Raw genomic sequence first — 13,912 nt, 5'->3', positions numbered from 1 at the left:
TTAAGTAGAGCTTTTATCCAATCAGATCTCACCTCTGTGTCTCTAGGTAAGAAGAGAGGCCCGTGGCCTGCAGAGTCTTAAGTGAATCCCTTTGCAGTTTAAGTGAATGGGGACAATATTGTTGATTGTCATATTCTTCCACGAATCACTAAAAAATTTAGTTTGACATGTTGGGTGTATTCTTTGACGTGCCAGAGCCTGCTAGCTGGCCTACAAGTACGTGACTGGTCAGTGGGCTAGCGTGACATGTTGAGCGGTGACAATCCCAATATCGGCTGCTTCTGTCGAGCAGACATTTTCAGCCCTCAAACGCATTAAAACGTATTCAAGAAATACAACTATGGAGGCTCGACTGTCTTCACTGGTGTCCATGAATCGAGGACTTCTTACTGGAACTAAAACACACGGATTCACTGAACAACCGTGAGATTAAACTCTTTGTTAACAAAGAAAGGAGGATGCACGTTGTCTTTAAATAGTGAACAGCAGCTCTGGTAAGTTAAATGCGTTTGTTTTTACATCTGCAGTAGCTTTAATATGCTTATTTATACATTATTATTTGTACAACTTGTTTTATGAATATTTTTGTTTGGTTTTATATGTGATAGGAACCATTGTTACGTCCAGTGTTGCACTGGGGACATTTTTAGCAGGTGCCAGTGCTGGCAACTTGGCGACGTTCTCATTAAATCTGGCGTCTTTCCAAACCCTCATGGAGACGTTTTTTTTGTCAAAAGCTACTAGTGACAAATCTAGCGACTTGTTCTGGTGTTATTGGAGAATTTTCTGGTGTTTTGACGTTAAAGCACGTACGTTCTGCACTGTCGTGAACGAGCAGCGGGAGCTGCCGTGAGCCCCTCCGCCGCCGCTCACAGAAGTCTGGCGCTGCAGTCAGAGCAGAGAGGAGACGCACTCTCGGCAGATAGTGTATCTATAGGTGTTGGCTTCATTTTTACACGAAACAAATAATAACCGTAGCTGTGTTTCAGCTGCAGGACAGCAGTGAAGGCCCAGGTATAAAATGCACTGCCCGCCACTGAAATATTTGACATAGAAGTTTATATATCCCATTTCAACCCTTATCATTTTGTGGTTATTTTGTGTAAATTTGTCAATTTTGATGGTGTACTATGAATATTTTGCCCTTTATGTGAAGCATCTGAATACCTGCCTTGCAATAATTATACTGAGAAACATATACACATACAGTATATAGATTAGTATTGGCCAACAATCAGACGCATCTATAGGGACAGCAGTGTTTGAGAGTGAGACAGCAAGAGAGAGCAAACTCCAAAGTTGATGACGTCTCTATCTTCTACTTCAAGGTGAAGTCAATAAATGATAGGTTACTGATTACAGTAATGATTACATTCATTGATAAAAAAGGAGTTTGGTCATGCTCAGAAATTTCACCTCGCAGAATAAACAAGCTGACGTGAAATAGCAAAGTACCAAACAAGTGGTGATAGAGCAGAATAGGTGAGCTAAAGCGTTTACACAGATTTTCGCTATGATAAATACACAGAACATGTTTCACTGAACACATTTGGCTGTGATAGTCAATGCTAACACACATTAAAGTAGTAGTATTTCAAAAGTGCAGAAATGTGAACTTCCAGTAGCTCTAGGGATGAATGGAGCACCAGTGTCTTTGTACAATATACTTTACTGATGACATTATCCCAGAACATTCCATTTTTAGATGGCACTGTTGACGTAAAAATCATCTTTCAAAAACTTGAAAAAAACCTTGACACTGAGGTCATGTACATTTTTGATAATATGCCAATTTTAGCTTTTTGAGGGGAGTTTACATCCATCAGTGAAATAACTTTACTCCTTGGAGTGAGGAGAAGACATTGAAACAGCAATTAGACCTTCCTCTTGATGTAGCAATATAAATATATAGTATCAGTCCTTGATCATGATTGGCCAAGCGGCATTCAAAGCCCTTGTAAAAACTCAGCTGTGACCCCATTACAATAGTATTATTGTGCCAATCAAATTGTTACAAAATGTCAGACTTTGCTATGAATTTGAATGTACTGGGTGGGCTAAGTCTGGATGAGCAGTTGGAAGAGATGGACAGGATAGAGAGGAAAGACAAAAAAGAAAGGAGACACGCTGAAACTTGAAGAGCTGAACACCAAAATAGAGCTGAACCGGGCTCTCCATCACTTTTATACTACTGTGGTAACATGGAAAACCCTATGGTTTCAGTAGTTACAATATGTTGGTCTATGTGCAATAGAAAATGTTGTTCTTGTGTTAGGCGCTGCGGAAATAAAACACATCTGTCCAGAGTCAAACATGCCTGCACCAGTGCTAACAAGAAACCAGTGAAGACTATCGGCTGTCGCTGTCTATTCTCACGTAATGGTAATATTTGAATGATTTAAGTTGAGTCTACGCTGCATAACCATGCTACTGTAATGTGGCATCGTGAAATATATCAAGGGCTGTCTGCAAGGTAGACACCAGTGGCGGGCCGTGCATTTTACACCTGGGCCTTCGCTGCTGTCCTGCAGCTGAAATACCACCTTATAATCACATCATGGCACCACAGCTATTATTCATTTTTAAGGCTGTAACTATGTACATCTTCGTATTCAACTGTTCGGTACGAGTCGTTTGAACAATGCTAGAGCATTTAGAAAATGCAAAAGCCTAAATTCAGGAAAATATAATGTTCTCAGCTGGTCTGGCTGTGGGATCCACAGTCATTCCTTAATGTCCTAGACCTGCTCTTAACATTTGTTTTACATTTTTATTTTATTTTTATTTTATTCTTTAACATTTTTTATTCACTCTGTGTATGTAATTTATTGACCGTAGGGTCACATTGTGTTTTTTATGCTTTTAAATGACTGCTCTGTTAAGCACTTTGTGATAGTACTGTCTGTGAAAAGCGCTATATAAATAAAATTCATTCATTCATTCATTCATTAATGACAAACCACAACCCAAAGAGATTATCATAGGATTTTACTTTCACAACTTGAACGTACTGCTCTGCAATGTCTTTCCTCGACTCAGTACCATCTGTCATGGTGCGTCTCACTCAGTCAGAATGCTCATATTTGATTGGCTGAGCTGCATCACGTGATGTGATTCACTACCCATCAGCCTCTGCTGGCTGTTAAATTTCGTTTCATGATAGTCACGTGCTCGCCCACTGACCAGTCACAGCACACTCTGCACCTCGCGGCAAAGCTACACGTGGACACTGAGCGGCATGTAATGCTGACGTCATTATAGGCCGGCGCGCAGGCTCTGATAGTCAAAGAATACGCCCAACATGTCAAACTAAAGATCTGATTGGTTGAACACTATGACAATCAACAATATCGTCCCCATTTACTTTAATCTGCACTGGCTGCAGGTGAGAGTCTCCAGGCCTGGGGCCTCTGTTCTTACCTAGAGACACAGAGGTGAGATCTGATTGGATAAAAGCTCTACTTAAAACAAGCTGCACTGGAAGCAGAGCAACTGAGGAAGACAGTAGCTGTGCAATGAGAAAATAAGATAATGGGGAATTTTTTTATAAATTATAATACATGTAGTGTATTTCAGAAAAATTATTAAATTATAAAATATATATAGCTTTGTGATTCTGTTTAGGCCAGCAGAGAAGGCCTTGCAGGCCCTGACAGCCCGCCACTGGTAGAAATACTCTGCCACTTGATTTGAAGAACAATAATAATAATAACTCGACAAGATTTTGGGTAAATGGGCCAAACGTGCAAAACCACATTTATTTTATGAATTTGTGTTTCTAGGTCCGTCCGGAATTGAAAATGCAACTCAGCACTCTGAGATGCCAGACAGGAAGTGCTTCTACTACGCTGAAGGATTTTAACAGTTTTTAAGGGCTCCACCCATATGTGCAGAATAGCGGAAAATGAAAGCAACAATATGTACAATATGTACAACAATATGTACAATACAAGTACAATATGTACTTCAATCACTCTGCCTCGACAGAGAGCCTAGTGGTTCGATTTTAGCTTGTACTTGAAGTCCACATCATAGGTAGGCTGGAGGATACCCAGACCAGCACGGGATTGGTCAAGAGGTGGGACATTGATAGCAGGGTCCAACAGTTTCATATCAAAGTAGGACAGCACCAGAGTCAGGAACTGCTTGATCTCATACACAGCAAAAAATCTGCCGGGGCATTTGGTGACCCCAGAGCCGAAGGGCATGTTGAAGTAACGCAGCCGCCGGCCATTGCGGTAAAATGTAGTTTTCTCCTGACCCTTCTCATCCAGGAAACGATCAAACTTGTACTCCTGCGGGGGGATGAGGAGAGAGGGAGAGAGGAAGATGAGTTTCAGTAGTTCACAAATTACACAAATTACACAAATTCCTGAAGAAGATTGTTTTGTCATTGATTAAGTAGTAACTATACAGGAGTCTTACATAGGGATCCTCATAGATTTCTGGATCGTAGTGCAGCATGGGTGGGTAAAGAGCAATGACATCATCTTTCCTAATGCGGTAAGCTTCTTGGTTGTCAAGGTGAAGCAGGAAGTCTTCCTTGGCAACACGTACATTCATAGAAGCACTCGAAAGACGCATGGCTTCTTTAATGATGCTGTCTACAGACAGAAAGTAGACAGAAATATGTAAAGAAATAAATTTGGTTCATAACATTTGTTCACTGCATTTTAAAATAAAAAAATACTAGAATTATGTACATACATTGCAATGGTATGTTGTACACCATGTAGGCAATGCCAGACAGTTAGTTGTCTTACAAGTACCTTTTATTTTCTAGTAACCTGCTGGTAACCTTACCCATAACAGGCATGTTGTCCAGCTGCTCCCTGGTCAGGTTCAGTGTAGGGTTGCTCGGGTCAACCGTCAGCCCTGAATCCTCTAGAATTTTCTGCACTTCCTCACAAGCTCCTTTCATAGCATCTGGGCTCCTGAGCACAGATAGAGGAGCCTGTTACTGTCACTGTTAAATATTCCTATTGACTGATGTTGGATAACTGCAGGAACTTCATTGTAATAGCACCATATATTTATTTTTTTACACATTGGAATTTAATTGTAACTGTGATGCTTGGTGCAAATATATAGATGTCTAAAAACACTAGTTTATTCCAATTTTATGGAACATAAAGTACATGAACATGTGGACATGTGTGAACATGAGCTTATTAAACATTTTGTTGCAAATCCTTTGTCTTTAATTCCTATCTGAAGTCTATTTCCCATGATGCTCTACAGGTGAACACCCTCAAACACCGCTCTTAAAATTTGAAGTCAGCACTTTGACCCCAGTCATTGTTTTATTTCAAATCCAATATGCTGGACTACAGGCACAAAACTATGACAAATCTTTGTCCTTATGGCAATTGGTTGTACCATGCAAATTAAATGATCTAAAGTCATGGCACAAGTGCAGCATATTGCTAAAATTGAAATGCTAGTCTAATGTTTGCCTACTATCAGTCAACAATTTGGTCTACTGTGTCAGGTCAGTTACAATAGATTGATCTAAAGTGCATAGATTAGATATAGACATAGACATATAGACACATGTATACATATGAGTAATTCTAAGCCAGCAACGTTAGCCACCCTAGCCCCAGGCTGTGAACAAAGAGATGTGTTTTGGTGATAATAGATTACCACACTTGACATTTAACTGACAAGAAGAAGACAGCTACATTTGTGATTTACTAACAACAATAAAGAGACTACAAATAATTGATTCTGTTCAAACAGAACAGAACTCGCAACCACTACTGCTTGTTGAGTCGACCAATCCATTTGCTATCTTCTGTTCTTGTGAGCCTAAAGACAAAGAGAGCTATTAACATACCTGATCATATAAAAGAGACTCCAGAAGGTAGCAGGCAGGGTGTTAGCCTGTGAAGCCCATAGCAGAGCGACATGGGTCCTGGCTTTGCTTAAGTCATTGAAGGTAGATAAGGAATCGTTCAGGATTATCCTCATAGAGATCAGATCAGACATGTTCTCCCTCTTGGACAAGTTTTCAGCATGCATGGTTTTTGCTAGATTCTAGACATAAAAAAAATAAATACTTGAGTTTCTCTTAAATAAAGTTTATACTGCTTAAGTTGTGAGAAATGGCAGCACAGAGGCATTGCGGCACTAACCTCTCTGGCACTGTGGGCACTCTTGAAGACATGGATGGGCAGGCCAGCCACCAATGCCGGGAAGATCTTGTCAAACTCTTTGAAGTTCTCCAAAGCGTTGAGCACCAAGGCTTTCTGAGCTGCCTCCCTAGCCTGGCGCTTGTCTTCACCAAGCTCTTTACCAAACAGAGTCAGATAGCCAGATTCAAACATCACCTGGGGCACAGCAGGACAGAAGGAAACCTGTTAAGACTGTTGGGAGCACTGTTTTCAAGTCCAAATGAAGGGCATGAAGGCTTTGGAATTACAGGGTTACATCTTGAAAAATGACTCAGTCTAGTCTCTCTTTTGCTGCTTTTTTTTAGTTGCAGCCATGAAAAGTGACTTTGTTTGACATCATTTCGTACATATTGTGGGTAAATTTAATCCAGACTGCGTCCACTATAACCTGTATAGCCTTAGGCCTGATGGCAGACTACCTCTTCCAGTGTCTTAAATTATCTTGTATGCTTTCCAGTCTAAAGTCCAATTGCTGACCTTGTAGCAGAAAGCAAAGATGCCATCCACCTCCCAGTGGTCCTTGCTAGGGCTGAGTGTGTCCGTCCTCAGCATGACGTCCTGTAGGTGGCCCATCATGGATCCTATCAGGGAGGGCAAAGCCTCACCCTGCAGGGTCTTCAGGAAGGTTTGGTGAAGGTTCTCTGTAGTGTGGCCATGGCGAGGGTCAAAGCTGTCGTGGCCGAACACCTGATGAGTGCAGGAAAAATGGGTTTAGGGTCACTGGTGTCATCAAAAAATATCCTGACAGAACATGGTATGAATATTAGAAGATGAAATCTAATACATTTACCTTAACAGACGTAGCAAAGTGGAACTTCCTCCAATCCAGGTTTCTCCCCTGTTTGATGACTGAATGGTAAGAGAAGGGGTCACACAGGAAGTGGATGTACTGGCCTGCTATCTTGCAGGTGAAAATATGACCATACTTCTTCTGGCGGCTGCGGAGGAACTTAAGAGGGTTGGCCCCGAACTGCAGAGCACAGCCGAGGTAGGGGATGAGGCCATTCTCAACTGCAGGCTCACCAGGTTGCCTATGGGGCATAGACAAGAAAGATATAGCATACAATATTCAGTGAAAGACAAAACTAATAGCCACTGATAGAAGGTCAAAGTGTTTCCATATTAGGGCCCAGTTGTTTGCACAGAGAGGGTTTATGATGATTGAATGAATAAAAATTAAAAAAAATCAAAAAGTCATGCTCACTTTTTTTCTTACTATTACTGACTGATTCAACCTATAGCCAGCTCATGAAAGTTTTTACTTTTTGTCCAATGTGAACCATGTATGTCCAAAACAAAAAGCACCTTGTCTGAGAAATAGGTGAATTGTAGGAAGATAACCCAACATGGTTATAGTGTTCGCACTGAACAGCAGCCCCCTGACAAAATTCCATCACTTTGAAAAATAAAATTGGGGTACCCTGGTGGGTTTTTCAAACCAGTTGCAGTCCAAGGATGTTGTGGTTCATGGTCAGTGCCTTAACCCCTAGGACACCAGGGTGCCCCATCTCCTGGGGTTTAAGGGTCCTTACCATGTAATTGCAACATTCTTTGTCACCACTTCACTATCGACTGTCAAATCAAAGAATAAAATGCTTACCAAAATATTTTAAAGATTAATTTGTCCTACTGAAAAGGGTGATGATTCCCTGATGATAAAAACTCATTGAGATCTCGTCAATGAGGCCAGTTTCCTTGAAGTTTTACCTGATCCTCCCAACAACCAGCACAGTTTCCAAAACATTCCAAAACAGTTACCATTGTTGTTATGGTTAAATGCCAGCCTAAATGTCATTATGACATTCAGATTTTGTCAATCCGACCATGGTTTAAGCAGATAAGCACCGACAGCACACTGGTGAAACAACAGCACACCAAACAAATTCCAACATCTTTACAAAAGCTTTTGTTTGATTAGCTCACACTGCATGCATACTTATGTCCTTCACAGTGCGTAACTGGTTTACATAAATTGCCACATGCATCATGTTGTTGCATGTGACTGCTTCCCTGGAAAAAACTGTTGGTGGTTGGCATATATCAGCAGATTCCTAATAATGTGAAGTCTTCCAAACACACTGTATACGTAAAATACAACAACTATAAGAAATGCCTAATACATTGCATCCTACATGTCCTATGTCTAGTCTTACCTGTGTCGTATCCCCACAGCAAGCCATAAAAGGCAGCAGAATCCCACCACTACTGTCCAGATCAGTGCAATGCTTATTATCATGGTAATGTTGCTGTTGATGATGATGATGAGAGGAAGACCCAGCACCCCAGGAGGCTTACTAACCGCTATTAATGCTTCACACAGATCACCCTGACAGGAACTGCGATTGAAGATGCTGCCCTAGGTTCCTGTTTAACAACCCAGAGGCTATGAACGCAAAGTGTCACTCCTTGTCACTGCAGATTGTGCAAGCAGCCTGAGTGTGAGCAGTGTTGGTTCAACCTAGTGTGATGACAGGCAGTGTGTAACAGGTTTTTATACCTGCTCTGTCCCTGAGGGTTGGCCCAAGGGCTGATTCAGGGGAATGGCATGATATCATCACTGGAGTCAGCCCCAGCTGCTGACTTGCAAAAGTTCAATTTGTTGCGCAACATAAGAAGCATTATTATAAGGCAGATTCTTTTCAGCATGTTCAAAACCTGCAGCTAAGATTATGATATGATCTGTTTATTAAATATTACAACAAACAACTTTTTGCAGAAACAGTATACTTTTTTTTAGATGTCATAAAAAACATATCTTCATCACAAATTTTGTATCAATATTTTTTTTGGACAATAAGAAAGTCATTAACTACCTCTTGTGAATTTTATTTGAAATTGACTAAGGACTTAAAATGATCTAGCGTGTTATCTTACTGGGATTTCTATCGAAAATAGGATTCCAAGAACAGTGTGTGTTTGTGTGTGTGTGTGTGTGTGCGTGTGTCTGTGTGTGTGTGTGTGCGTGTGTGTGTGTGTCTGTGTCTGTGTGTGTGTGTGATGACCTTGACCGGAGTCCATGGACAGTGTTACCTGAAGGACTGTTCTGTGATAATACTCTGGGTTGGTAAATAGATTCAAGGTCCCTGCTCTTCTCCTGCGTGTGTGCATATGTGTGTTTGTGAGTGCAGGTGGGAGAGGAAATGAACATCATTATCGTATGGTATGTGACAACAGACAAGTATTACCTGTTAATACTTGCCGGTGTGCCAGTGGAGACGAAATCAAGTTCATCGAGAAATACAACATTAGAAAAGGACAACAGATTACATTATTGAGAAGCACCACACAGTGTGTGTGATAGTGAATCATCCACCTGGAGACAATTATTCTCCAAACATAAAGTATTTGTAGATATGAAATACCCGCATGATAGCAGTGATCAAGGCAGTGGCGTAAGTACAATGTGCCCCAGTGCAAACTATAATGATGAAATGCATGACTGCTTGCTCGGCTTGTCAGTCTTGACAGATTTTACACCTAAACTAGCCACAGTATATCATATCGTCTTGTCACACCATCAAATAGAGACTTGACATTCGACAACATCAACACACACATTACCCAGCAATCATCATTGTATATCTGTATATGAGAAAAATACCAAAGAAAATAAGTATTATGTATTTCATTGAATATTTTTGTTTTTCACAGTTGTTATACAGTAGTTGTTGAATACCCATATATAGATTGCTACTGACTATTTTACAAAAACAAAATCTAACTATTACAGAGATGGGTTTGTTTTTTCGAGGGTTTATATAACAAATGGCGTGTGTCAGTAAAATGGATACGTTTATTGACCACAGGGCCTTGCTTCATGGAGAGATCATAGTTGACGACCCCTGAAACAAACCCTCCAATCCTATTTAGTCACTGATAGTCTCTGAGTGGGCGACTGTGCCTCACCTTTTATTAAGATTTTATTTGGCTTTTAAAAAGCAGGAAATGTTTCGCAGACTGCACGGACCCCACCCGTTTACCTCTCAGTGGTTTCACGCCCTCTTGAAACCATTTTACTCCCCCGTGAGTTTGCTTCATTCATACTGGTCAGTGTTTACGTTCCGCCACAGGAGCGCACGCTCGCCTCCAGATACAAGGTGTGTCTCAATTCAGCGGCAGGAACAGCTGGTGACGCAAACAGGAAGTCCTCTGTACCGTAGACCGTCTCATTTCGGAGACTGGTCGGTCCAGCCTTCGCGGTCCTCAAAGGACGCGGCTGACGTAGACCGCAAAGGCTGGTTCCTCTGAAGGATGCAGCCGCTGAATTGAGACACACCTACTGTGTGTGGAGCAGACCAACCTGAATTCTTTAGTTATTGTCCTTGGCGACTTTAACAAAAGAAACACCAGCCATGAACTCCCCAAATACACAGTTTATTAAATGCTCAACCAGAGAGGAGAACACTTTAGATCACTGTTACACCTATCATGCCGTCCCTCGTGCTGCACTGGGACTCTCTGACCACGTCATGGTCCATTTGATTCCTGCATACAGGCAGAAATTAAAGCTCTGTAAGCCTGTTGTCAGAAAATCAAAGCAGTGGCCCAGTGAAGCCATGGATGATCTTCGTACGTGTTTAGACTGTACAGACTGGAATGTTTTCAGGACTGCTACCAACAATCTGGATGAGCACAGAGGATGTGATACATCAGCTTCTGTGAGGACAGCTGTATTCCAACAAGCACCAGAGTGAGTTATAACAATGACACACCCTGGTTTACAGCAGAACTCAGACAGCTAAGTTTGCAAAAGGAACAGGCATTTAGGAGTGGGGACAATGAGATGTTTAAAGAGGCAACATACAGGTTTAGCAAGGCGGTGGGAGACGCTAAACGACAGTACTCTGTGAAACTGCAACACCAGCATGTGACTCTGCTTGTATCTGGAGAGGTCTCAGGCAGATAACAAACTACAAACCTTAAGCACCCCACTCCATGAATGACCTATGCCTGGCAAACAAGCTGAACGAGTTCTACTGTCGCTTTTATGGACAATGGGACAGTCCCGACTCCATTTGGCCCACTCAAAAAAGATTTGAAACCGAAAAAATAAGATTTTACCTGTAAAATCTCAATCTGAAAAATAGACCTCAAACATCTAAATATATATGAAAGTGAAAAATTTCAAGAAATATTTTATTCAAAACAATTCCAGAACTGATTCAAAGTTATATTTAACCTCAAAAACTTTTCCGACACTTATTTTTAGTCTGAATATAAGTTCAAGACCAAAATTTGGTCAGTTAAAATATATATTTTTTCAAATTATCAAACCTATTGGCTTGAGATATGAACATAAACATTATTTAATTTGTTCAGCATTGAACTGAAATAACAACATGAACGTTTAGAAACGTGAAAGGCTAAGGCATGTCTCTTTTGAACAAGTGTGAACCTGATATCACATGACGATGTCAGGCCCAACTTCTTCAGTATTTGTCTGAGGGATGTAAACCTGGTTTGGTGTTACAGGCCATTCTTTTAGTGCTCTCAATTATATCACCAGACTGCTTTGTCCATCAGTAGTAGTTTGGTGTTTAAACTATTTTCAAAGCTAAATATAACATGATCATCATCAATGTCAAGTGCTGCACATCTGGACAGATATGACTGTATCACACCTGCACAGAGTACAGAAAAGTACTCATTGTATTAAATGGTTAGTGATCCTATTTATATCTTTGCTTTTCATTCAAATATATATTATTAGGCTGAATAATAACTATGATGAACAATATTCACAACAGTTATATGTTACAATGCACTAATCACATACTTGCAGGTCTGTTTGGCAGTGTGTCACAGCCCTTCAACCGTACTATGGTGTGAGACTGTTTCAGATTCGCCACAGTTCTACTACTAATTGACATTTTGCAAAGCATTAATCATTTCTTTAAAACAAGGCATAACGGAGGATGGGTGTGCAAAAAGAATACAAAGTTTTAGTTTTAGAGTTGACGCATAAAGCCTTGCATGGCGCGTGGTCCTCCACCTAACAAGCATTTATCTACAAATATCATTCCCAAGCCTCCACTGGCATTCATTTGCTCTTTTGTAGTTGGACAGACAGCTGTTATTAAAGAATATAATTGCCACCAGAAGGGCTACTCCTGCTATCCTTCAAGCTATGTACCTCATGTGGAGGTGCGGCATGTGACTCCACTTGAAAAAAGACTTGCACATATGGTATACCTGTTTCATCAACCATTGGTTGTGGACTGCCATTTTAAAGCTCAAGCTCTGCATTTTGACCTTGACATCTTGTTTTTGGCAACTAGTAGTGATACAAAAAGGTGGAGCTAAGTACAACCAAATGGTGAATCAGACATTTTTAGGCGACCAAAATGGTTGCAATTATTTTTCATGAATTAAAAACCCACTGTGAAAGAGTTAAAGTTGTATGACGAACATGCGGACAACTCACTGGCCAGACCAGACAATTGCGTCATCAAACTGGTTCAGTATAGGCTAGCTGTATCAAACTCTCACACACATAATGCGTACATATGTGTGCTAACAAACACAGAGAGCGAGAGCGAGAGAACTAAATAGAGAACTTCTATTTACCAGCATCTGTTGCCTCTCACCCTATACTCAGTCAGTCAACCAGTGCATTAAACCAGCTGTGGCTGTATCCTTGCGTCTACTGACTTAGCTAGTTTAACTCGTCGGCTATCCCCGAGAGGTTGAAACGCAAGAAATTCCTGTGTTTCGTAGCCACCTGAAAGTATGCGCCCTTTGACTTGAAGATGGTGAAGGTGGCAGGGTTTGATTAACAAACCCCTCCATTTTTCTACCGTGAAACTTGTATACTTAGTTCATGCAACTGTTTGGAGTTTTGACCATACTAAAACATGCATGTCCACACGGGCATTTCAACGCCTGAAAACGAATATGACATGACTATTCACGTACACTGGGCATGCGGGTGGGTGCCGGTATAAACAGGAGGTAGATTTGTTGCTTAGTTAAAAAAAAGAAAGCAAAGCAGTCTTTAATAATGAAAGGTCGTGTTTGATACTTAAGATCTTCCTCTAAAATCTTCCTCTATAAACTCAAACAGACACATTTAGTGGAAAGTTTTAAAAGTAGAAAACATGCTTCCAATACAACTATAGTACCCCCAGTCAGAGTAAGCTCTGGCACAGAGATATTATTTGAATCTCACATGGTGGTTTGGTCAGAAAAGTTACAAAACTCACTTTATTCAAACAAACTTATTTGTAAGACATGTCTTTCACAACACTCTCTAGTCATTGGTATTGATTATGTAATGTTGTTTTACACTAATAAGAATAAAAAAGATGGTTCTGTCTATTTTGTAATAGGCATGCGGTTCTATGCAAGCCACTTTAATAAAACTGGGATCCTAAAAGCCACTAGTTGATTTGTATACTTGACCTGCAGAGTCCTTGATCAGTAATTTAATTGTTGTGTTATAAATGCTGAACAAGAGTAATATGTATCATCAGGACAAGGCAGCTCACTGACTGTGTCAAGGTCAAGGTTTAGGGTGACTAAGAAGCTGTTGTATTACTTTCTCAGTTTTCAGTTTCTTATCTGGTAATTATATAGTAGTCCGACCTTTGCACCTTTGTCAGAAAATACCTGGGTATACATTGGTAACCTTGAATATTGGCTTTGCATGCATCATTTAGAGTTGACGGGCTGTATGGTTCAGCCTTGGGATGCTGGATTACTGTAATGTTATTCTGTGTAGTGACATTTAAAGCTGG

At 40.6% G+C, this 13,912-nt stretch overlaps 1 protein-coding gene across 1 annotated transcript; it reads right to left on the bottom strand.

Annotated features, from left to right (window-relative positions):
• Positions 1-3,992: 3,992 nt before the first annotated feature.
• Positions 3,993-8,412, bottom strand: cyp7a1 (cytochrome P450, family 7, subfamily A, polypeptide 1; the record flags this gene model as incomplete). The annotated part of the gene is made up of 8 exons (XM_079285751.1): positions 3,993-4,295; positions 4,426-4,604; positions 4,804-4,934; positions 5,840-6,039; positions 6,138-6,332; positions 6,654-6,863; positions 6,967-7,207; positions 8,330-8,412. 8 exons carry the CDS (start codon positions 8,410-8,412, stop codon positions 3,993-3,995), a joined length of 1,542 nt encoding a protein of 513 aa, XP_079141877.1.
• Between the last annotated feature and the right edge of the window lie 5,500 nt (positions 8,413-13,912).

The sequence above is a fragment of the Melanostigma gelatinosum genome (assembly GCF_949748355.1).
Source record: "Melanostigma gelatinosum genome assembly, chromosome: 15".
In the NCBI taxonomy this organism is placed as follows: Eukaryota; Metazoa; Chordata; class Actinopteri; order Perciformes; family Zoarcidae; genus Melanostigma; species Melanostigma gelatinosum.
Note: the sequence above shows the minus strand (reverse complement) of the source record. Positions and strands in the feature narration are given on the sequence as shown.